Source organism: Glycine soja, chromosome 8 (assembly GCF_004193775.1).
Source record: "Glycine soja cultivar W05 chromosome 8, ASM419377v2, whole genome shotgun sequence".
In the NCBI taxonomy this organism is placed as follows: Eukaryota; Viridiplantae; Streptophyta; class Magnoliopsida; order Fabales; family Fabaceae; genus Glycine; species Glycine soja.
In genome coordinates, this window is record NC_041009.1 from 20,495,632 (window position 1) to 20,521,878 (window position 26,247).

General features: G+C 33.7%; 2 protein-coding genes across 3 annotated transcripts; both read right to left on the reverse strand.

Annotated features, from left to right (window-relative positions):
* Nucleotides 1-2,112: 2,112 nt before the first annotated feature.
* LOC114422659 (SNF1-related protein kinase catalytic subunit alpha KIN10-like) lies at nucleotides 2,113-10,060 on the reverse strand. Of its 2 annotated transcripts, none has more exons than XM_028389137.1 (11): nucleotides 9,877-10,060; nucleotides 6,035-6,232; nucleotides 5,536-5,720; nucleotides 5,270-5,452; nucleotides 5,039-5,170; nucleotides 4,441-4,626; nucleotides 4,118-4,207; nucleotides 3,965-4,048; nucleotides 3,324-3,452; nucleotides 2,805-3,044; nucleotides 2,113-2,661 (listed from the first exon to the last, which is right to left on the reverse strand). In XM_028389137.1, exons 2-11 carry the CDS (start codon nucleotides 6,222-6,224, stop codon nucleotides 2,548-2,550), a joined length of 1,533 nt encoding a protein of 510 aa, XP_028244938.1. In that variant the 5' UTR covers nucleotides 6,225-6,232; nucleotides 9,877-10,060; the 3' UTR covers nucleotides 2,113-2,547. The 2 variants fall into 2 exon arrangements, with proteins under 2 accessions (XP_028244938.1, XP_028244937.1); XM_028389136.1 differs by lacking the exon at nucleotides 9,877-10,060 and adding an exon at nucleotides 7,348-7,381.
* A 1,307-nt stretch (nucleotides 10,061-11,367) lies between these two features.
* LOC114422663 (SNF1-related protein kinase catalytic subunit alpha KIN10-like) lies at nucleotides 11,368-20,590 on the reverse strand. Its single transcript, XM_028389140.1, has 6 exons — nucleotides 20,391-20,590; nucleotides 19,839-20,052; nucleotides 17,942-18,126; nucleotides 17,657-17,839; nucleotides 17,174-17,305; nucleotides 11,368-11,658 (listed from the first exon to the last, which is right to left on the reverse strand). Exons 2-6 carry the CDS (start codon nucleotides 20,035-20,037, stop codon nucleotides 11,527-11,529), a joined length of 831 nt encoding a protein of 276 aa, XP_028244941.1. The 5' UTR covers nucleotides 20,038-20,052; nucleotides 20,391-20,590; the 3' UTR covers nucleotides 11,368-11,526.
* Between the last annotated feature and the right edge of the window lie 5,657 nt (nucleotides 20,591-26,247).

Below are 26,247 nucleotides of genomic sequence, written 5' to 3' on the forward strand. Positions count from 1 at the left end.
GTTCTTGCCACTCTGCCTGTTAAGAATGTCCAAACCCTTGCGTTGCACTGAATGCATTTGTATTTTCACTTATGTGACACTAAGAATGAACTAGCATTCATCATAACTGCTAATTCAATGTCAATTTTGTTATATCATTGTATAATAATCAACTTAAATAGATACTCAAATGATGTTTGAATGTGAATTATGTCAGAATTAACAAATGAATAGCACAAACAATATTGCAAAATGGCTAAGATCATGTTGAAGGTCACGGTTGCATCAGAGGCTATTTTAAACACCTTTAACGCTAAGGACCAGGTCATTTTCATTTTGATTTAATTAACATATCATTTTTCAGTTATTTTGTTCAACTAACCAACCTATATGTCTCATTCTAATGTTTTATCTATTGCAAACGTAGATTTACGGTAAAGTTAGTAGGTCATTTGCTGTGAGGTAGAAAGACATGCTTAATCGTTACTGACATTTGCTTAACAAGGATGAAAATTTGCATACCATTCTCTACAACCAAAATTTGGACAGACCAACCATTGTAGCAGGGTGGACAACACTGAGGAATTTCTATCACATGACTGGAGATCATCAAGCGTCGTTAACCCATTATGATAAGAGTGTATTCTTTTTCACCATATTCAAAAGCAGTAGCCATCCAAAATCATTCCCAAGATGGCACTCATTATACCATCAAGTGCCAAATTTTGTGACTTTCAATGTGCTTCTCACTCAGCACAAAATTACCTGTAGCAGCCTGGTAAGCAACTTTCCAATTTACTTGCCAGCAAATCTTTATCTCCCAAGTTTTAAATTTCATATATTTCTCACATAACATTATTGTTAATATCAAGACATTCTAAGCACCATGTATTATTTTCTTAAAGACAAAGACTTGACTCATTTGAATTTGGAGGACATTACAGAATGCCAGATTGTGTTTAATCACTGGAGAAAGACAGCTAAAATTGGAGCTGGATGAAAATATTTTTGTGAAACCCAGTCTTCAAAGCTAACATGAAAATTGTCTTTAAATTCTCTGATCCAACAATTAACTATGTTTTATTTTGATCATGTTTATAAATTAAATTCAACATTATTAGGACTTAGAACATTATCTGTTTTAGCTGTGCTTTTGCTACAAACAATTTGTCGAATATTATTCCTTTGTTAATTACCAGTTTCTTATATAAAAGTTATTTTACTATGTCCTGATCATAAATTTTTTGTAATATTGAAGTAACATTTGTAAATTTTTATAAACTGCACACTTATTTGCTTCTCAACCTTGTGCTACAAACACGGTCTTTTACTCATGTCATTCACATCTGTCAATCGTATTTCTCATCTTACCCATGCGAACGCACGATTTACTTGTATAATCTAATTTTAGCAATCTAATGCTACTTTTATCCATCTAATTACTAAATTATTTTCAATTAATTACTAAATTAATTTTTAAACATTCTAATGTTAGTTTTAGCAATCTTTAAAAGTTTATATATATTCTTTTTTTTTACCAATCTATTTACTAAATACATTTTTTATACCACTATAAAATAATATCACCAAATCAATATTTATAAAATTGTTAAAACTATTACAAAAAAATTTACACTACAAAACAAATTAAATATATAATTCAGAATATTAAAATTGCAATTTTTAAAAAAATAATTAAAAGTTACATGAATCCGTATGTACATACGGATTACGAATCAACAATTCGTATGTACATACGGATCAGCGATCCGTATGTTCCTAAGTTTTTCACATACCTTTTCTTCTTCAACGACAAATAACAATCCAATTTCACCGTATACTCCTAACGACACACTTACACAACCGGAGATCAAATACGCTTCGAAAACGACCCTATCGGAAACAACTTATACTAAGAGAGTGAGATTTCGCGGAAACAAAAAGACATTGCAGAAATGAAAAACAGATTCTGCTATTTATAACCGAAAATACCCATAGGGATACTTTCAACATTTATTAAAACTGCTGGGTGCCCCAAGCAGCTTCTTAACTTTCAAAAGGCTAACGCACAGTGATCCTGGAAATCTAAATTTCGTTAAGTAATTGAGATAGGAACGGCTGCAGTCTACGGAATGGCCCGTTGGATGAACACAGTACATAGCATTCAGGCATGAGTAATATGACATTACATTTATAGAACAACAAAGGCTAATCTGGAAAAGTTAGAAGCAGCCTAGACATCCCTTCCCAATGGCAACAGTCATTTACAGCACTTGGTTGATAACCATAAATATATCACTGTGAGTTGGGGGGTAATTCTGTTAAAAACATTCCCCATATACTTCACTGCACTGATAAAATTAAAATCATCAAGTGAAAGGAAAACCTAGTCGAACACCATTGTTAACGAAGCCTTAGAATTGGCTCATTATAATGTTTACCCACAGAAAAACGGGTAGAAAACACAGGATAAGCTTCGACCGAAAAGATACTTATATGTACAATGTAAGCTTATTCACATGAAACACAAGGCATATTTATGTCTCTTGTGAGCCTAAGCTCTTTGCTCTAGAGGACCCGAAGCTGTGCAAGGAAAGCAGCACATAGATCCAAGAAAAGAAACTGTGGACCCTGCACCCTTTGAAGATCAAGCAGATACTTTTCTTCCCGGGCTTTGTAAAGCTGTTGAAGTGAATGTAAGTATTAGAGAATATTCTGGAAAAAGAATTACAACTACCCAATAATAACAGAAGAATTAGTTTATTAAGAGGATAATCCGTGTCTTATAATTGGTTATAAACATTATGGTTCTAAAGGTAAATTACCTGCACTTCAAATTTGACCACATTTGAAGTAGAAACAGCATCATTCTCAATGATGTTGGAATCATCTCCAAAGAAATTATTATTATCTACATTATTGTTAACCATTCCTTCGTGATGACCAGGAATGCCAGCAACCCACCTACACTTCATGTTGTAGTGACCAATCTTCTTCCAACAAACATTTAATTCTTGCAAAGCTTTAAGGACCTCAGTCATTATTTCACGAGGATGGGCTCGAGACTGTCACAAGATAATGAACAAAAAGTATATAACTACCAACAAGACATCAAAACTACAATTTTTCTGATGGCAACTATTACAAAAATTCAAACAGCCGTTAGATATTAAAGTATAACACTTGTTAGTTCTTGACAACAGCAATATCTAGCGTGCACATATCCAGAGAGGAAATAAAGTACATAAACAACAAATTCAAAAGCCCATAATTTCATACAACAGACAAATTAACAAATATTTCCTTTCAAACAGCAAGATTATCATGAGTGATATTCGTCATACCTGAAGCCCAAGGGCCCATTTCCTTTCAACAGGGAACTGTTGCCTCGATCCTACTCCCGGATACTCCAAGTAGCCTGGAAAACGGTTTCCAACAACTGAAGAGTTTTGCATTTGATTAAAACCGGAATCCTAAGCAATCACAATATAAACCCAAAATTAATGAGTTTAGCATAGGATTCAGTATTAAAAGGAAACAAGCAAAAAACCACAAAATATATCAATTAAGAATAAGAAACTCATAATACAAACCCAGGACCCAGGTATCCCATTGAGGGGCTAGTTTTCCCTCTTAATTTTCCCCTTCTCCACTCCTTCCCCTACTCCCCTTTTATTCTATAACTGAATCCCACCTCTTCCCTGCCCCTTTTCTCACATTTCCAATGCAACCTTCAGTTGGAGTTCCCAAGTACCAAATATTCTGCTGTCCCTCCCCATCCTCCTGGCTTGCACCCACATAATGCAGAGGTGCCAAACATTAAAACATATACTCATAGCACAAACACTCATACAATATACACAAATGTCAGAAGAATGTCTTCTTTTCTGAATAATTAGATGAACTAAATGACTTAATTAGAAAATAGAGACAGACAGTCAGACTAATGAAATATTAAAAAAAAAATAGGGGCAAAAAAACCTACCATGGTCTCTTGAAACTCAGCTCCAAGATAGCCACTGGAAACACGGAATCGGTTGTCCAATAACAAATAGTATGCCACAGTACCCTGAAATACATGGATGGAAGTAAGGGATTTATCTGACAGATATAGAAGGAGAAAATCAAAGGCACAAACCTCATTTTGTATCCTGTTCCCAAGAGATTCAACCAATTGATTCCTGTCAAATCCCATTTTCACCACTTCCTGAAGGATCTCCTCGTCAATCTACAAAACCATGATATGATTTGGTTTATCATTTAGACTGATTATAATATATCAAGTAACATACACTTCATAATCCCCAATGTGAATGAATGTAAAGTGCAAGGTTTGAAACCGAGCATTTACACATCAAATCAGTATTTTTCAACTACATTTCTCATGAACCATAGATAATTTACAGAAGAGCGAAAAATGGAGGGAAGAAGGGAATAACACAAAAAGATATAAAAATAAACCTTTTTGGCCTGTTGCATTGTATCTGGTGGTGGCACAGCTAAATAACGCGGAAGTCGAGCTTGGAACCATGGGTGTTGACGGATCTCAGGTATGGTCATTCTCCTCATAGGGTCAACCACAAGCATCCCTGGTATCAAATCTCTAGCATTGGGAGATAGATGACTGGGAAGAGTGTAAATACCGCCCTACATGAAAAACATGGGAAAAAATCTCTTTGATGATAACATCATTTGACGAATAAATCCAATTTGGATTATCTGATTTTCAAAAAAGATCTATTACTACATAAATTATATTAATATAGAACAACATCCAATGTTTAATTCAAAACTGTCAAGATATTATAGCACTCCTATTGTATTAATATAGAACTCAATAATGCAACCTGTGCATTTGCACAATTTCAGAAGATTAAAATAATTAAAAATGGCCAAAGCAAAAAAGAAAATGCACGAAGCAAAAATAAAAATATAAAGAAGCAGGAAAAGAAAGCTGGAAAATTAGCCATATGTCCAAGGCCTGGGCAGTTTTAATATATATGTAGACAACAGCTGATCACTCAGTTAATTAAATAAATAAAATTAACATTAACAATACCTTTATTTTCTTGAAGAGATTTGGAATGTTTTCATCATCAAAAGGAAGAGTGCCACAAAGAAGCGCATATAAAATTACACCACAGCTCCAGACATCCACTTCAGGTCCAGCATACAGTTTCCCAGAGATAACCTGTGAAAAATGAAAAAGTGTAACCAAGAAATATGAATCACAAGAGACAATATATATATATCCTCAACAATAATTTTCGCCATGTATTCCATTACAAACCTCAGGAGCTGCATAGTTAGGGCTTCCACAACTTGTTTTAAGAAAGTGGCCATCACGCATGATGTTGCTCAAGCCAAAATCAGCAATCTTGACATTACATTTGGAGTCCAAAAGTAAATTCTCAGGCTTCAAATCTCTATGAACCACCATATTCCTGTGACAGTACTCCACACCAGAGATTATCTGCTTCCAAAATCAGAAATTAGCTTGGAAAATCTGTGACATGAAAAAGTCTCTTAATTACACAAAATAGTAAACAATCCTACCTGCTGAAAAAAATTACGAGCTTCATCTTCCTGCAACCTGCCCTTCTCTACAATGTAATCGAACAGCTCTCCAGACTTCACATACTCCATGACAAAATATATGTCAGTTGGAGTTTCTATGACTTCATAAAGTCGTATAATGTGAGGATGCATGAATAATCTTAAAATTTTGATTTCTCTTCTCACTGCAACATGTTTTGAAAAAAGAAAAGGGGGAAAAGAAATGACAAGTATAATTAATGAACAAGACTGAGCACGAGGTAACATAGATTTTGTAAACTCAAGCATAAGGAAAACAGTAATATCTGTCCTCAAACTCCACACCATTAGATTATAAGGATAACAGGGTTAGAAAAATACATAAAGTTCTTGAAACTATAATTATAAATCAATATTCACAAAACAAAACAAACTGCAGGAAATATTGGAAAATCTAAAATTTAAAAAAGGACCACAATTAGATGACAATTGAAATTTATTTATAAAAAACAATATAAACCTTTTTCTTCCATTTCCATGTTCTTTATCTTGCGTCGGTTAAGAATCTTGATCGCAACCTTATGGCCAGTCAATACATGTTCTGCAATTTTGACCTTGCCAAAAGATCCAATCCCAAGTGTTTTTCCCAATTTATAATTTGGCAGAAACATGTCCAGTCCAGCACCACCTCGACCAGCCGGTCCATCCATTTCTAAATCTAGAGGGAAAATTATGTAAGAAACAACACAAAAAATCAGTCATATGAAAGTATATCTAGATGCATAAACAAATGAAAAATATATTGAAATCTACATCAGACGCAAACATCTAAAGAATACTAGAATGAAAAGAGGAGCATGCAAAATTATCCATGAGCTGTCACAAGGGTTTTACAGCACTAGAAAAATTCGATTGTCACCCCCAACCACACTTTTCTTTAAGGGCAAGGATCTATAATCCAATTCAATCCGACCTTTAAAAATGAGACCCCAGAGGGGTTCAGCAAATAAAAAGGGATAGCTCCAATTGTGTAGCCTACACCAAGAGAATGGAAAAAAAAATCTACAACTCTACTATATAAAAGTTTCAGCAACTAAAACTTTAAAGTGTTTTTAATATTAAACACCAACAAATGGGCACACCAAGACTGATATATATCACATGAAAGCAACATTACTTGACAAAAGTGGATCCAGAACATCTTGTAATTGAGAACAACTGTCTCAATAATTGTTGCAATCAAAGAAAATAAGATTCTGATTGATTGTATTATAAGTAATAAAATCAACAGTTTTCTATGATAACATAGTTATTGATCCCATATAGCAGCATGTAGCACCTATCCCCAAAACTGCTATGGCAGGATAGCGGAGAGCAGAATGACTGCTATTTAGAAGATTATAAATACAAGTTAAAAAATTTATACTTGACATATATAAACAAAACAAACAACAAAAGCCTTATCCCACTAGGTAAGGTGAATCCCTTATATTTCACATATATAAATGCCCAAAAAAGCGCCTGAAATTGAGAACATATTTATAATCAATAGTCAAAATTCATAATTTTAAGTTAATCACACAAGTTAACAATAAAAAGTCTAGGAACAATTGGGAAACAGAATCAAAAAAGAGTCCTATCTGAATTCAATTAGGAGGGAGGGGGGGCGGGGGGAGTGGGGGAAAGATAGAGGACTCTTAGAAAAGTAAAGAACACATAAGTCTACCCTGCCACTTGGAACACATACCAAAAAGAAACAAAGAACAGAGAAAATACAACACAGATATGCTGAAAATGAAAAAAAAAAAAAAAAAGACAGCACACAACAGAGACCAGATATGAGTAGGTGCATTTGGTCTCAGTATTATCAATCCCGGATAGCGTCACGTTGCAGCTGACCTCAAAAACACTATAGCGAGTTAACAGGTTGGCTGCTATTCTGAAATTTTTTATATATTATACTATAAATATAAATTGTCAAAAATGATAAAAATTAGTCAAAATTCATGAAATTCATAATTAACAATAAAAACTCAGAGGCAGCAGGTCTCGCCAGAGACAGAGGATGCAGGCATTTCCAGAGCCAGAGACGGGGAGGCAGCAGGTCTCGTCACCGGAGAAAGGAGAGAAGAGGAGAAATAAGAAAGTCAAGAGACAAGATTTGGGAGCGGCAGAAAGTCTCACCCTTATTACTGTGTTTTTTTCCTGAAAAACCCTAAAATATCCACCCCCACCCCCCCAAAAAAAGCCATAATTTCTGATTAAAGAGGGCTTTTTAGGTATCTCAGCAGCACCGCTCTATCCTGCCACGTTCCATGCTAAATCTTCCACAAAAGTGACCGCAACATTTAAGAAGGCAATGCCAGCATTGTAGCACCACATTAATAACTATTGATTATAAAATAAATTTTCTTCATATAAGGAAAAAAAGGCAGCTCCTCAACATTATAATTATACACACTGACAAAATCATTATTAATAACAGGAAAATAAAAAAACTAGCCACAACCACAATGCCAAAAGGCTCCTCACTATTCAAAGGTATGGGGGAGGGTCATTGTACACAACCTTACCCTTGTATTTGCAAGGGGATTATTTCCAGATTCAAACCCATGACCAACCAGTCACCAAGGCACAAATTTACCACTGCACCAAGGCTCTCCCTCACAAATGAATAGAAGAAACTATAATAATAATAATAATAATAATAATAGCATCATACACTCTTTCATTTTCTTTTTCCATTGGTATTCTACATTCATAAGAAAAAGAGCAAAAACATGAAAAGAGACAGTGGCCCACCTAGGTCAGATTGGAGAGTAAAAATTGGCCTGTTCCTCTTGTTTTACCTAAAAAAAAACTAAGAGCGAAACAAAACATTTTTAGAAGCATGACCTGACTGTGCCAGGATCGCACAATTTGTGTATGGGATGAGGTTCGTGTAGGATTAGAATGAATCATCTACAATTCAAACACAAAAACAATTTGACACACAATTCATATCACCAAGTCTTAGAATGTGGATTTTGGGCCTAACTCAATCTCAAAAGCTAACTCATAGGATGAGAGTTGTCCCTCACTTATATACTTTATCTTGACACTATCTCTAATTGATGTGGAACTTGGATCTTTTATAATACACCCTGTCATGCCCAATACTCTTGGGTTTAGTGTGTAGATAATATGGTGGGTGGTCCTTTAATGGATTTAGGATAAGCTCTGATACCATCTTAGCATATAGGTTAGGACCTAACTTAACTCCAAAAGTTAGATCATAAGGCGAAGGTTACTCCCCACTTATACTCTTATCTTGATACTATCTCTAGCTGATGCGGAACTTTGGTTTTTCCTAATACCAAGGCCTTGAATTGTATCACATTGCCGGAATCGTAATGTGAAACGTACAATACCAATAACAGTGGTTATTAAATATCCTTAATTTTAGGGAATATACCAACATTTGACTAAATTAACCTTTTACTTTGATAACAGTCTCTCGTTCCACTTATTGGAGATACAAAGAGACAGGATAAAATTGGGGGTAACATAAAAAAACACTTTCTTGATTTTCTAAAGTCACAAATAATTCAAAACAAACTAAACTTCTAAAGTGAGAAATAATTCAAAACAAACCAAACTTCTAAAGTGACTGACCATTATTATATCAAAACCGAGGGAGCGTTTTTTTACCATTCATTCTATTTGACCCTGTTTTAGCATCACAGTTAGCAACTTAATGAGTTACTGATCCATTATGCTGCCTCACCTCAGGCGCATCTTTGACTATACTGTTTCTTTCAATCTCTCCAATCATGAATAAGCTACTACAAGCTTATGAACAACAGATTTTTCAAATGTTGCCATCATCCATTAACCACTACTAGCTAATGTTCCATTGATTGTTAGGAATATAAAAGGCATCTACTACTCTGACATCAGTGGTGGTATACGTAAAAATAATAATAATAATAATCACAGAAACCATAAGTTGAAAATCGATGGACGTAATAATAATTAAAATATAACATAAAGAAAGCAAACAACATATGAATTCATTGAAATAGGGGAGAAAAAAGGCAACATAAAATTAAAATAATAATAATAATATTAATAAGAAGAAACTTCTTAGAACAATTCAACAAAAAAAAAAAATCTTCACAATCATAGGCATTCCTTATTCACACGCAACGCAATCCAGAATCTCAAATCTGGAAAATTGACATCCTTCCGATCGAAAGCGCTTGCTTTCATTTCAAAAAGTAATAAAAAAGAATAATAATCTTAGCACGAAAATGAAAGTGAAATTAGCGGAGAGAGAGGGAATTGTTTGGGGATTGAGAATGGAGAAGAGAGAAAGCTCACCAGAGTGTTGTTGGAGTGAACGGAGTTTGGGAGTGAAGAGGAATAACGAGATTAAAGGAACCCTAAAGTTGAAGATTGGGAAGGGGACGAAGAACCAAAGAGGAACAAAACATCGCGTTCTCCTTCGATGTTTGCATCTGCGTCAGCGATTATGCTAATACGCGACAAGAGACGGTGCGTTTCGATCTCAGAAGATGCTTTGGGTAAAATTAGATTCTAAACCATGAATTTTAGTACGTTATTACAATATTACCCCTGATAATTAACATAGAAGCAAAGATGTATACGTGTTAATTACGATATTACCCCATAGTTGATTGTTTTCCCAGAAAGAGAATCTTTCACAATAAAGTGAACTATAATCTCTCTTTACCCTATTGATTCAACTTTTGAATCTTTGATACATATTGATTCAAGATAGATGCTAGGACTCAAAACGACACATACATATCTTAAAAAACAAAAGACACACACATAATCTCTAAAGTTAACTATTTGTATTAAAGAGAAGGGATTAAAACTATATGATTTTCAAAGTTTGAGGATAAAAATGATTGATTAAAAAGTACATTGACTAAAATCAAATTTAACTAATATATGGTTCTAAAATATATTTTATCCTAATAATGTTAAGGTTGTCTTAGTAATTAAAGAGAAAAAAAATATAATAAATTCGAATCTTTTTCAACAATTAATAAAAATTAACAAATTAATAATTAACATTTAATTTTAAAAAAGATGGACCTAAAACATATGTTACTCTATTATTAAAATCGCTTGAACCCCCTACGAATTGCAAACATGCTTCACAGTTTGTAGTGCATTTTTGTACAAGTTCAATGTGATACAAGTATTAGAAAGCTCCACAAACGTTAACATTACATTGGCGAAGGCTCTCTTTTGGAATGCAAATATGGCCTTAGAGTGTGTTTGGTATTAATGATTATTCAAAACTGCCACAAAATCATATTTATTGCTTGGACATGCTGCCGCTCTATAATATTTAAAAACTAAAAATGCCTTTGCAATATAACTAGTTGGTTTTTGTGCTCGATTTCTCTCATTTTATTTCATGAATCTTAAAAACATCCAACTACGCTGAAAACTATTAAGAAAACCAATCCAAATCTTTAAATATTAATTTAAGTGACTAAATTAAGATGAAATAAATTGAGAAATGATATGGTGTGACCTTTGACGTGTGTATCATTATTTCAGAAAGAAGGTGAGTACTCTTGGCAAAATCCGCTAATTAACAAAATGAGAGGATTGGTGGAGAGATGGGAAATTAAGGTTTAGTAAGTCTTGTTCAGGGCTATGAACCCTTGCTATATAAAAGAAGTCGTGTGAAGAAAAAATATACTATCCAAGTGAGAAGGGGTATTGTAATAGTGAAGGTTTCTTAGGTTTGTCAAAAAAAAATAAAAGAAAACATGTAATATTATTTGAGATAATAAGTATTTACTGAGAATTGAATTATTCCCGTAGAGGTAGGTAAAAAAAATCGAACCAAAAGGTCTTGTATAATCTTTTCCGCTTAAGTTTATGAATAAAATCACTATAAAAAATGCTACGTGCAATTGATCCCTTTCCCTTAGGACCATTACATTGTATATGGCACTAGAACAATTAACTGCAGAAAGCAAAAGATCAACTTTGGAACCATGGGTGTTGACAGATCTCAGGTATGGTCATCCTCTTCACGGGGTCAACCATGAGCATCTTTGGTATCAAATCACTGGCTCCAGGAGATAGATGGCAAGGAAGAGTGAAAATCCCACCCTATATGACAAAAATATGGATAATTAAATCTCCTTGAGAATAATATGGTTGAAAGTATAAGAAATTATTTAGAAAAATACCTTAATTGAATATTCAATTATGAATACTTACGAAAATTTATGTTATAAATACTTTATTTTAATAAGTTTTATGAATGAAAGAAAAAGTATTGTAAACAAATACAAGAGAGGTATATTAAATGAAAAAAAATCATTGTCTTACAAATATAAAACTCATTTAATATTTAGAATGCAAAAGAAATAGGAGAATTAATTGAAATATATTATAGGAGAGTTTAGAATTATTTTATAACATACAAGAGCATCCATCATTCCATTGATTTAATTTTTTAGTTCTCCAAGTCCAAGGTGTCCTCTTACCCAAAAAAAGTAAGAATAGATCCAGAAAATATCTAAAGAAGGGCCAAATGTAAACAAATTCTAACTATATAATATACAGTAATAAATCTTGACACTGTATGTTCTTCTCGTAAAAAAAAAAATTATAGCGCACAGAAAAAATAATCTCGCCCAGTTGAAATATAAACTTGATTTGGGCCCAAAATTAATTATTTGATTCCTTGGATTTAGTTATTTTGGGCTTAAGTAATTATGGGTCATGTTTCTAGAGAATTCTTGTAGTGTTTGGAGTGTCTAGATATTTCTTATGGTTGTAATATTCTTTAGAATACTCTTTGGATCTCTAGAGTTGAGAACTCTCTAGAATTAGTGTGTCTAGAGTTCTCCTTAGAGTAGTATAAATAGAGATGTAATCTTACACATTTGAATCAAGCAAAAATACAAAGTTCTCTCCTCCATAAAGAATTCTCCTTCCTATCAAATTTCTATTCAAAGTCTCCAATATTCCTAAACACTTTTCCTAAACATAAAAAGCCTTATTTCCAACAAAGTGGTATCAGAGCTTCAAGATCCTCAAAAGATGGCGAATGGAGGTTTTCCTTTCCAAATGCCGATGCTCACAAAGAACAACTATGATAATTGGAGTATCAAGATGAAGGCGCTACTAGGAGCTCAAGATGTCTGGGATATCGTAGAGAATGGCTTCGAGGAGCAAGATGAAGTCTCGCTAAGCCAAGGTGTAAAGGAGACGTTGAAGGAGTCAAGAAAGAGAGACAAGAAAGCTCTCTTTCTCATTTATCAATCGGTGGATGAAGATACATTTGAGAAGATATCCAACGCAACGACGGCCAAAGAAGCATGGGATAAGCTTCAAACTTGCAACAAAGGAGTTGAGCAGGTAAAAAAGATTCGTCTTCAAACTCTTAGAGGTGACTTTGAGCGTTTGTTTATAGAGGAGTCCGAGTCAATTTCTGATTATTTTTCTCGAGTATTGGCCGTAGTCAATCAACTTAAAAGAAATGGTGAAGATGTTGATGAGGTGAAGGTCATGGAAAAAATACTTCGAACTTTAAATCCAAGTTTTGACTTCATTGTTACCAACATTCAAGAAAACAAGAATTTAAAGACCATGACTATTGAGCAACTCATGGGTTCCTTACAAGCATACGAAGAAAAACAAAAGAGAAAAATTAAACAAAAGGAGGCTACGGAGCAACTACTACAACTCAACGTAAAGGAAGCAAACTATGCAAATTACAAGAGCCAAAGAGGACGAGGTCGCGGCCAAGATCGTGGACGTGGACGAGGACATGGAGGAGAAAGAAGAGGTGGTTACAACAACCACTCCAACAAATTCAACAATGGAGAAAGAAGTTGGAATCCACAAGTAACAAGAGGTCGTGGAAGAGGAAATTCATGGTCGAGGTATGACAAATCACAAATCAAGTGTTTCAATTGCAACAAGATTGGTCACTATGCATCCGAGTGTAGATTCTCGAAGAAGGTTGAAGAGAAAGCTAACTTCGTAGAAGAAAAAGGCGGAGAAGAAGAAACTTTGCTACTCGCGTGCCAAAACAAATTTGAAGAGAAAAGAAACAAGTGGTACCTCGACACCGGCGCAAGCAACCACATGTGCGGCGATAAAAGCATGTTCGTGGAGATCAATGAAGCGGCAACTGGCGATGTCTCATTTGGAGATGACTCAAAGATACCAGTCAAAGGCAAAGGTAAAATTCTCATACGTTTGAAGAATGGGAGTCATCAATTCATATCCAATGTCTACTATGTGCCTAACATGAAGAATAATATTTTGAGCTTGGGACAATTATTAGAGAAAGGCTATGACATCCATTTGAAAGAACATAGTCTTTTCTTAAGAGATTGTAGACATAACTTGATTGCTAAGGTGCCTATGTCAAAGAATAGAATGTTCCTCTTGAACATTCAAAATGATGTGGCAAAGTGTCTCAAGGCTTGCTATACCGACTCTTCGTGGCTATGGCATCTACGGTTCGGGCACCTCAACTTCGACGGTCTAGAACGTTTAGCGAAGAAGGAGATGGTGAGAGGCTTGTCTAGCATCAACCACCCAGACCAACTTTGCGAAGGATGTCTAATTGGGAAGCAATTTCGTAAAAGTTTTCCAAAGGAATCAACAACAAGAGCAACAAAGCCGCTAGAGCTCATACACACCGATGTCTGTGGACCAATCAAACCCAATTCATTTGGTAAGAATAAGTACTTTCTCCTCTTTATTGATGATTATTCCAGAAAAACCTGGGTTTATTTCTTGAAGGAGAAATCAGAAGTGTTTGAAAACTTTAAGAAGTTCAAAGCCCTCGTGGAGAAAGAAAGTGGTCTTTCCATCAAGGCCATGAGATCTGATCGAGGAGGAGAGTTCACTTCAAATAAGTTCAACAAATATTGTGAAGACCATGGAATCCGTCGCCCACTGACAGTGCCAAGATCGCCACAACAAAATGGAGTAGCAGAGAGAAAGAACCGGACCATACTTAACATGGTGCGAAGCATGCTCAAAAGCAAGAAGATGCCGAAGGAGTTTTGGGCTGAAGCAGTGGCATGTGCAGTTTACCTAACAAATTGTTCTCCAACAAGAAGCGTGCATGAGAAGACACCACAAGAAGCATGGAGTGGAAGGAAGCCTGGGATCTCTCACCTCAAAGTGTTTGGAAGCATTGCCTATACCCATGTTCCAGACGAAAAGAGGACAAAGCTTGATGATAAAAGTGAGAAGTACGTGTTTGTGGGTTACGACTCAAGATCCAAGGGGTACAAGCTCTATAATCCAAATAGTAGAAAGATCGTCATAAGTCGCGACGTGGAGTTCGACGAAGAAGATTGTTGGGATTGGAGTGTTCAAGAAGATAAGTATGATTTTCTTCCTTATTTTGAAGAAGATGATGAAATTGAACAACCAATCATAGAGGAACATATTACACCACCTGCCTCACCGACACCAAGGCTGGATGAAACAAGTTCAAGTGAGAGGACACCGCGACTAAGGAGCATTGAAGAGATTTATGAGGTAACCACAAACCTAAACGACATTAACCTCTTTTGTCTTTTTGGTGATTGTGAGCCTCTAAGCTATCAAGAAGCAGCGGAAAACATAAAGTGGAAAGACGCCATGGACGAAGAAATCAAGTCAATCACGAAGAATGATACGTGGGAACTTACTACACTTCCACGAGGACACAAAGCAATCGGAGTAAGATGGGTGTACAAGGCAAAGAAGAATGCTAAAGGAGATGTGGAGAGATACAAAGCAAGATTGGTGGCTAAAGGCTATAGTCAAAGACAAGGAATTGACTATGATGAGGTATTTGCTCCTGTTGCTCGTCTTGAAACTATTAGACTGATCATTTCTTTGGCAGCCCAAAATAAATGGAAGATCTATCAAATGGATGTGAAGTCAGCCTTCTTGAATGGTTTTCTCGAAGAAGAAGTCTATATTGAGCAACCACTGGGCTATTAAGTAAAAGGGCAAGAAGAAAAAGTCTTGAAGTTGAAGAAGGCGTTGTACGGTCTCAAGCAAGCACCGAGAGCTTGGAATGTTCGAATCGACAAGTACTTTCTAGACAAGAATTTCATCAAGTGTCCATATGAGCATGCACTCTATATCAAAGCGCAAAGTGGAGATATTTTGATTGTGTGTTTGTATGTAGATGACTTGATCTTTACAGGGAACAATCCAAGCATGTTCGAAGAGTTCAAGAAAGATATGTCAAATGAATTTGAGATGACGGATATGGGGCTCATGGCATATTATCTCGGCATCGAAGTAAAACAAGAAGACAAAGGAATTTTCATCACCCAAGAAGGCTATGCCAAAGAAGTCCTTAAGAAGTTCAAGATGAATGACGCCAATCCAGTTGGCACCCCGATGGAATGTGGCAGCAAGTTGAGCAAGCATGAAAAAGGAGAGAATATGGATCCAACTCTTTACAAAAGTTTGGTTGGAAGTTTACGTTACTTGACATGTACAAGGCCGGATATTCTCTATGTTGTAGGAGTAGTAAGTCGCTACATGGAAGCTCCAACCACAACTCACTTCAAGGCGGCAAAGAGAATCCTTCGATACATCAAAGGTACAACAAACTTTGGCTTGCACTATTACTCTTCTAACAATTATAACATTGTTGGCTATAGTGATAGCGATTGGAGTGGAGACTTGGATGATAGAAAGAGCACTACTGGTTTTGTGTTCTTTATGGGAGATACTGCTTTCACTTGGATGTCAAAGAAGCAACCAATAGTCACACTATCAACTTGTGAAGCCGAGTATGTTGCTGCCACATCATGCGTTTGTCATGCAATTTGGCTAAGGAACTTGTTGAAAGAGATAAAAATGCCACAAGAAGAACCTATGGAAATATGTGTTGACAATAAATCAGCACTCGCTTTGGCAAAGAATCCAATCTTTCATGAAAGAAGTAAGCACATTGACACCCGTTACCACTTCATAAGAGAATGCATTGAGAAGAAGGAGGTAAAGTTGAAGTATGTGATGTCTCAAGATCAAGCTGCCGACATTTTCACAAAGCCACTCAAGTTGGAAACTTTCGTGAAGCTAAGGAGTATGCTTGGAGTCACAAATCAAGTTTAAGGGGGGATGTTGAAATATAAACTTGATTTGGGCCCAAAATTAATTATTTGGTTCCTTGGACTTAGTTATTTTGGGCTTAAGTAATTATGGGTCATGTTTCTAGAGAATTCTTGTAGTGTTTGGAGTGTCTAGATATTTCTTATGGTTGTAATATTCTCTAGAATACTCTTTGGATCTCTAGAGTTGAGAACTCTCTAGAATTAGTGTGTCTAGAGTTCTCCTTAGAGTAGTATAAATAGAGATGTAATCCTACACATTTGAATCAAGCAAAAATACAAAGTTCTCTCCTCCATAAAGAATTCTCCTTCCTATCAAATTTCTATTCAAAGTCTCCAATATTCCTAAACACTTTTCCTAAACATAAAAAGCCTTATTTCCAACACGCCCTTTCTTAATTTCATTGGCACAACATGAGAGATCAAATCTCTCCGAACATAGTCAAGAGCTAAACTCATGTTAAGATTATTTTTTCCATGCACATAAATCTCAAAATTAGTTATTTAATTAAATAAAATTTTAGAAAAAGTACCTTTATTTTGTTGAAGAGATTTGGGATGTTTTCATCGTCAAAAGGAAAAGAACCACAAAGAAGAAAATATAAAATTACACCACAACTCCAGACATCAACTTTTGGTCCAACATATAATTTCCCAGAGATAACCTGTGAAAAATAACAAAGACTAATCAAGAATTTGAATCATATAAAACTAAAAATATATAGAGAAATTTTATGCAATATCTTTTTTATTAAAATTTATTAATTTTGTAACCCTAATCTTATTTAATAAATCTTTCTCATGATTTTAAAATTTTTAATAAATTTTAACTAATAATTTAGAGGAGTCTCAACTATAAGCAAACAACTGCCTTAATTATATTTTAGTTTTAAATATAAATAAGTCTCAACAAACTTTGACTTAGTCAATAAGAACATTCTTTAAATATCATTAATATATCAAGTTTTTTAAGAACATATCGCGTGTATTCTACTACAAATCATAGAATCTCAAACCTCAGGAGCTGCATAGTTACTACTTCCACAACGTGTCTTAAGAAAGTGACCATCGCGAATGATGTTGCTCCAGCCAAATCCAGCAATCTTGACATTACATTTGGAGTCCAAGAGTACTTTCTCAGGCCTCAAATCTCTATGAACCACCATGTTGCTGTGACAATACTCCACACCAGAGATTATCTGCTTCCCCAACATCAATTAGCATAAATGATAGTACATAATCTATGAAAGTCAAAAGTTTCTTAAAGTACACAAAATAGCAAAATAAACATCTATCTATACCTGCTGAAAAATATTACGAGCTTCATCTTCTTGTAACCTACCTTTTTCTACTATGTAATCAAAGAGCTCTCCTGATTTTGCATACTCCATAACAATATAGATGTCAATCGGGGTCTCTATGATCTCATAAAGTTGTATAATGTGAGGATGCACGAGCAATCTTAAAATTTTGATTTCTCTTTTCACTACAGCACAATTTGAAGAAAGAAATGGAAAAAAAGATGGTAAGTATATACTAAATACATTCATATTTATAAGATCCAAATTAGGATTGATGCTTGTTCCTCTTTTTAATTAAAACTCAATTCATATATTATATCCCATTGTATTAACTATTTTTAAAATTGAAATATCCGTAATTAAAAGAAGATAGATGTTTTATTGACAAACAATTAAAAAAGAGAAAACAACATGAATGTCAATGGTAGCTTTGAAAAAATGAATATAAGTTTAATTATTATAATAAATTAAATTAATTATTTTTCTTAATGTTGATGAATGAAATAATTGAGTCTTTGTAAATAAAAATATATCTAATAATTAATGAGAACAAACATGTAGATTTTATAAACTAAAATCATAAGAAAATAAATTATTTTGAACATGACTCAATTCATCCCACTAAGTCACTATTCCAATCCAACTCAACTTGAGATTGATTTTGATAGGTTGATGTTTTGATATTAGACTTGTTTCAGTTTTGAGGACAAAATTAACTTATGCTTTGGATTGTTCTAATCCAATTCAATGTCTTATATTCTTTTAAAAAGTACAACTTTTTTGAATGATTGTGTATTATCATCTTGTTCCTTTTTATCTATCGTTTAAGGTTATTAGGTAGAAATCAAGAAATGAAACAAATTTTCTTAATTATAATAAAATAGTTGTGGAATTTCCTATTTCACCATTTTCTCTTTTTACTTCACAATAAATACATATGTAAATTAATTAAAGATAAAAAAATAGGTAAGGATATAATTGATAAAAGTATAATTAATGTTATTTTAAACAGATAAGTAGAAACAAAATTTCTTTAAAAATGCAACAATTAAAAAGGAATAGAGTAATAATTAATAATAAAAAAATTAATTAATAGATAATATTTTGCATAATATAACATTATTTATGATGATATTATTTTTTAAAATATATATCATATAGTATACTTTAATTGAAGTTCTATATCTCTTTTATTTTATGATTTAACTATACATAATTAAGATTGATATAATTCATTTAAAAGTTTATTTGACCTGATCTTAGCTTATATATTTTGAGTCTTGATCAAGTTAGATTCAAGTTCAAATAAATAAATGTTTCGATTAAAATTTTAGGTCAAGTAGCTGGGATAAAGAAATTCGCCCTAACTCATCCCTTGTTTACTCACCCTAACCTCTAGAATATATTTAGATCGATCGTAGGTCATGAAATGAAATAGATTGAAATATAATGAAATGGAATTGGATAAAAATATCATTTATTGTTAGAATATTTTATAATAGAACGAAATAAAAATTTAATTCTATTGTTTTAAAAAAGAACAAAATAAAATGAGTTACAACTTTTTAATTCCCATATTATCTTTATTTTAAATATATTATCCTTAAGAAAGTAAAATTTGTAAAGATAACATATTCATTTTATAATTTAAAAGCTTTCTTCTATCAATGAAAATGGAACATGATGATGAACGAATTTTTATTGTTACAAATCAAATTAATAATAGAATTTTTGTTTTCACTCCATCTCTTTCCATTCCATTCTGTATCGTCAATTCAAAACGTATTTCAAATTCTTGTACCTTAATTAACATTACCAAAGCAAAATGGCCGAATAAAAAGGAAAATAAAAAAAAATCGATGAAGATTAAAATATATCAATAGAATTCAATATAAACCTTTTTCTTCCATTTCCATGTTCTTTATCTTGCGACGGTTAAGGATCTTGATGGCAACCTTCTGGCCAGTCAATACATGTTCTGCAATTTTCACCTTGTCCATGGATCCAATGCCAAAAGTTTTTCCCAATTTATAATTCGTTAGAAACATGTCCAGGTCTGCACCACCACAATAACCCTGGCCAGCTGCTGCATCCATTTTGAAATCTGGAGGCTAAATTATAGAAGAAACGAAACAAACATTAAATATACTAGGCACCAAGAAATGATATCAATATTCACATACATAAACTAAGAAAGCTATTCCCCTAAAAATAAAAAACTAAGAAAGCCATTAAATATCATCAATTTATTAATTTACTTTTGTTGAAAAAAGTCACTTCTAACCAAAGAAGTATGTTGAAAGTCTAAAAGACAAATAATCATGAGAAAAAGATGAACATGTTAAAGTTTAACATTAAATAAAAATAATATCAAGATAAATTTTATAAATAAGAAATAATTTTCATTTGTAAGTTGGTTTTATCTAATTGAATTAGACTCATAACTCACTTTCTCAATGATACTCTGTTTGTGCAGCGGGGTTAACTAACGAAGCCGGAGACCGAGATCAGAGAATTGTTTCGGAATTGAAAAAGAAAAAGAAATCTTAGCACGAAAAAAGATGAAGGTTTACCAGGGTGTTATTGGGGTCAACGAAGGTTGGGGATGAGGAAGATAATTGGTATGGAAAAGAATCACAGGGGGATAAATCATGGCATATTCTCCTTTTGATGCTGGTCAGCTACTACAGTTTTTTTTTTAATAGGTAGTTTTTTAAGATTTAAAAATTAATTTTAGTAACTTTTATTTTAAATTTATAATTATTTATAAATTTAAAACAACTCTTACATTTTATTTAAAAAATTATGAATTTTTTTTTTCAATCAATTTAAAATATTAAATTATTCACACGTGTCATGTGATCATTGATCCAAACTACAAATCACACATAACACTTCGGTCTTGACTAGTCCAGCTAATAATTTCTCTGCTGAAAGGTAGAGACCATGGGTAGTTTTTAGATATTGCATGTACAGGATAGGAGTAGTAAATGAGTAATGACGTGTAACATTTTAATAGGATATATTAAGTTTGTGTTGATGTAGAATTGCTCTCAAATTCAATTACATGAGTACAATATTTGAAATATTTAGTTGCTCCAAACTTCAAGAGTCAAGACAGATAAATCATGAACCAATTCAATCTTATGCAAAGGTCTATTATCTTAGTGGAAATTCTTTTTTCTGAAATATTTAGTTGCTCCAAACTTCAAGAGTCAAGACAGATAAATCATGAACCAATTCAATCTTATGCAAAGGTCAATTATCTTAGTGGAAATTCTTTTTTCTGCTGCACACTCCAAAGGACAAACAGAAATAGACAAAATCCCATGATTCTTTGTGTGCACACACCATTGAAAATTAATTACTTGTATTGGCAAAGTAATGAAAAAGAGGAAGAGTCTTATGAAAGCTCAGCAACATATATTTTCAGACACTGTATATTATATTAGATATTATTTACTAAACTTGAGTATTAAAGTAATTTTGTAATTAAGTACTCATCCACGCTCATGTTAGAGATTAAAGTCTACTAACCAATGGACTCTTGTGTCAAGAAATTTAAATGTATCGGTAATGCCTTAAAGAATATTCTTGTAATACTCTATCCTTGTTGCTATAGTTTTTTACAACAACAAAAAAAAAAGTTATTTCGAACTGTATAATTGGATATGGTGCGATCTATATTATTCAATGATGTAGTCTTGAAGACAACGTAAAGTGTTGGACACTCAACTAAGAAAATTTTTCCCTTCATTTTTGTCCAATATGGCAATATGAAACTCCTTGGGCATTCATTGTCTTTCATTTATTTATATATAATTAAATAAAATAATAATAACAATAAACAAAAATATGATATTATCAATAAAAAATAGCTCACTTAATAAGACATTAACTCATTCTAAAATAATATGATTTTGATTTTTGTTGTTGATGTAAGAGCTTATTGTTTGACATTTTAAGGATCTTAATAAAATATCAATAATAACCGAAAACACATTAGGTTAGATTACCAAGAGGGGTTGTGAAAAATACCTGAATCCATGATAAGCAGCGGAATTGTTGGTTTTGTGTTCTTTCTCAACCAAATTACTGTTTTCCTTTTGGGACCTTAGGTTTCTCGTTAGATAGGGAGAAGAGAATACAATTTTTTATTTTTGGTGTATTGGGGACCACAACCTGGCTTTAGGTTTTAACTTGTTAAAGTTCTCATTATTCCCTAACGGACCAAACTGATTTCTATTTATCAAGCCCACATTAATTTCTAATGATAGTCCAATAGACTCACCAAATTAAATCACTTTTATTGAGCCCATAAATGTAAATAACTGATATAAATGATAAATATGATATGTAGCCCACACTAATTAATTAATTAAGAATTATAAAATTCCTAACAATCTTCCACTTGAGTTTCATATTAACCTTAATCATTTATATTGCAAAAGTCTTTAGGCGTGCAACTGTATGTTATTTATTTTTAGACTTTCCTTAAACAATCTGGTTCATCTTATATAGTAACACAGAACCATTGCAGTTTTCCTCACAATCCAATGTGATTGAGCCACAATGATCACCAATGTCACATATACTTAATGACATAGATCAAATATGGATAAGCGGCATGAAAATAACAAGCAATGTGATCTCATTCATGTTCATTTCCAACTAGTCCAAACTTTATTCTTTATAGAGATCAATCCAAGCACAATATAAGTATTGCAAACAAAACAAGCTCACAATGAAATGATAACCCTCAACTTTATTTTATAGAAAATCAATCTATACAAATATCTGAACAACATAAGGCACATATAGAACATAAATGGGACTCCCACTAAACTAAGGTACTATAAGAAATCACTCCCATATGAGCAATGTGCTCATGAAAAACTTTAGGTATCAAACCATTCGTAAGTGGGTTAGCTAACATATCATTAGTCCTTAAATGTTCTATGGAAATCTGTCTATTCTGAACTCTTTCTTTAACAACCAAAAACTTGATGTCAATAAACTTTAATTTGGTTGCACTCCTATTATTGTTGGAGTAAAGAATTGCTGAATTATTGTCACAATAAATCTTTAATGGTCTTTCAATGTCGTCAACCACACGCAAACCAGTGACAAAATTTCTCAGTATATCCCATGGTTGGATGCCTCAAAACAAGCAATGAACTTCGCGGCCATGGTTGAAGAAGCTATGAGAGTCTGTTTAGCAGACTTCCAAGAGATAGCTCTTCCAGCCAGCATAAATATGTATCCAGATGTGGAGCGTTTGCTATCTTGACATCCGACAAAATCAGAGTCTGAGTACCCAATGATCTCCAAATTCTCAGACTTTTGATAAGTGAGCATGTATCCTTTTGTTCTCTTTAGGTAACGGATCACACATTTTGATGCTTTCCAATGCTGCATTCCAGGATTACTCAAATATCTGCCCAGAACTCCTACTACAAATGCTATATCGGGACGAGTGCAAACTTGAGCGTACAATAGACTTCCTACTGCTGATGCATAAGGAATTTTTTGCATCTCTATTCTTTCAAGGTTATTATTGGGGCATTGTTTGAGACTAAACTTGTCTCCTTTAGCTATCGGGATATCTCCTGGTTTACTATCTTTCATGCCGAATCTATCTAGGACCTTATTGATATAACTCTCTTGTGGCAACCTTAGGATACCTTGAGAGTGATCTCTTAGTATCTTGATTCCTAACACAAAAGAGGTTTTCCCAAGATCTTTCATCTCAAAATTTTTCATAAGAAATTTCTTAGTCTCTTGTAAGAAGTTTATATCGTTGCTAGCAAGCAGTATATCATCGATATATGACACCAAAAAATGAGTATTTACTCCCACTAAACTTGTGGTATACATAATCATGAACTGCATTTGCCTCAAAACCATATGAGATGATGACTTGATGGAACTTGTAATACCATTGATGGGAAGTTTGTTTCAAACCGTAGATGGATTTATTTAGTTTGCAAACCATAGACTTTGAGTCACCTGATACAAAGTTTTCTAGTTGCATCATATAAATTGTTTCTTCAATGTTATCATTTAGAAACGCAATCTTAACATCCATTTGATGTAGCTCTAAATCATAATGAGCTACCAGTGCCATTATTGTTCTAAAAGAATCCTTTGAAGATACTGGAAAAAAATGTTTCTTTATAGTCAATGTCTTCCTTTTGGGTAAATCCTTTAGCGACTAGACGAGCCTTATATCTCTCGACATTGCCCTTTGAATCCCTTTTGGTTTTAAATATCCATTTGCAACCAATAGGTTTCACACTTTCAAGCAATTCGACAAGATCCAAAACACCATTGTCTTGCATAGATTTCATCTTATCCTTCATGGCATTGATCCAGTTTTGAGAGTTAGAACTACGCATGGATTGACAGAAGTTAATCGGATTATCCTCTGTTAAACCAATGTCATCCTCATGTTCTAGGAGAAAGATGATATAATCATCAGGGATTGCACTTCTCCTCTCTTTATCAGATCTCCTTAATGGCACTTCTTGAGGTTGTTGTATAGGTATTTGAGGAAAAACCTCATTGTTGTCTTGTTCTTGAACAATGTCATCAACAATAGTTTGAACATTGTTTTCTATTATTGGATTTGTTTCTTGAACAACAATAGGTATGGGAACTTAAACACTATCAATAACAGGTTCTTCCTTAAAGACAACTTTTCTTATGTTCTCTTCCTTCCCAAACTCAACTTCCTCCAGAAATCTTGCATTTCCCGTTTCAAATATTGATCTTAAAGTGGAATCATAAAACTTATAGCTCTGAGAGCGTTCAACATAGCCAACAAAATAGCAACTAATTGTTCTTGAATCCAGCTTTCTTTCATGTGGCCTATAAGGCCGCACTTCAGCCGGACAACCCCAAATATGCAAATGCTTAATGCTTGGATTTTTTCCAGTCCAAAGTTCATAAGGGGTTTTATTAATTTCTTTACTTGGCACCCTATTAAGGATGTAAGCTGCGTTCTTTAAGACTTCTCCCCAAAGTGACTCTGGCAAATGACTAACCATACTTCTCACCATATCCTTAAGAGTTCGGTTTTGTCATTCTGCAACACCATTCATGCTAGGTTTGCCTGGCATAGTGTATTGCGGGACAATTCCACATTTTTGAGAAAAAGCGCAAAAGGTCCTGGATGTTGTTCTCCCGATCCATTATATCTACCATAGTACTCACCACTACAGTCAGATTTGACAACCTTAATTTTCTTTCCAAGTTGAAGTTCAACTTCAGCCTTGAAACTCTTAAAAATGTCTAGGGATAAAGACTTCTCATGTATCAAATAAAGGTAATCGTATCTAGAGTAGTCATCTATGAACGAGATAAAGTACTGTTGCCCATTCCAAGAAGGTATTGGAAAAGGACCACAAATGTCTGTATGTACCAATTCTAAGATGTCTTTAGCTCTTTCGGCACCTAATTTTCTTATGTTTGTTCATTTTCCCTTTATGCATTCAACACAGACTTCAAAGTCTGATAAATAAAAAGGTTCAAGAATTTCATCCGACACAAGTCTCTAAATTCTCTGTTTACAAATATGACCTAAGCGTTTGTGCCATAAAGTGGCTGAATTCTCTTTCAATTTCCTTTTTGTACCACGTGAATTTGTTTGCAGTATTTCATTATAGGAACAATTAACATCCAACATATATAGATTATCAATTAAGGAATCGAAACCAATCAAATTCGAATTCTGGTAGAGACTAACTTTATTATTTCCAAATGAACAAGAAAAATCAAATTTGTCCAAACTAGAAATAGAAATTAAATTCCATGTAAAAGACGGTACAACAAAAGTCTCAAACAAATCCAAATAAAATCCAGTCTTTAACTGCAATCTAAAAGTTCCTATAGCCTCCACCCCAACCCTTTTGTCATCGCCAACAAATATGAATCTTTCATCATCACTTGGCAGTCGGCCCTACAGGCAACCCCGCATGGTTACACTTATGTGAGTAATAGCACCGGAATCTACCCACCAAGTATCTTTAGGTACAAAAGCTAAATTAACTTCAGAACAAACAATAGCAAGAGATTTAACTTTCTTTACACGCCATGTGGCATACTTGGGACACTCTTTCTTCATGTGTCCAGACTTCTTGCAGAAGCAGCAGGTAAATTCCTCATCCTTCTTTGGTTTCTTTTGCTGAGAAGACCCTTTAGCAATACCCTTGGTTTTCTTTCTTTTCTTATTCTGAGAGGTGGAGCTTAAATAAGCACTTTCAGATATGTCTCTCTGCAACTTCTCTTCCTCTTGCACATAGTGA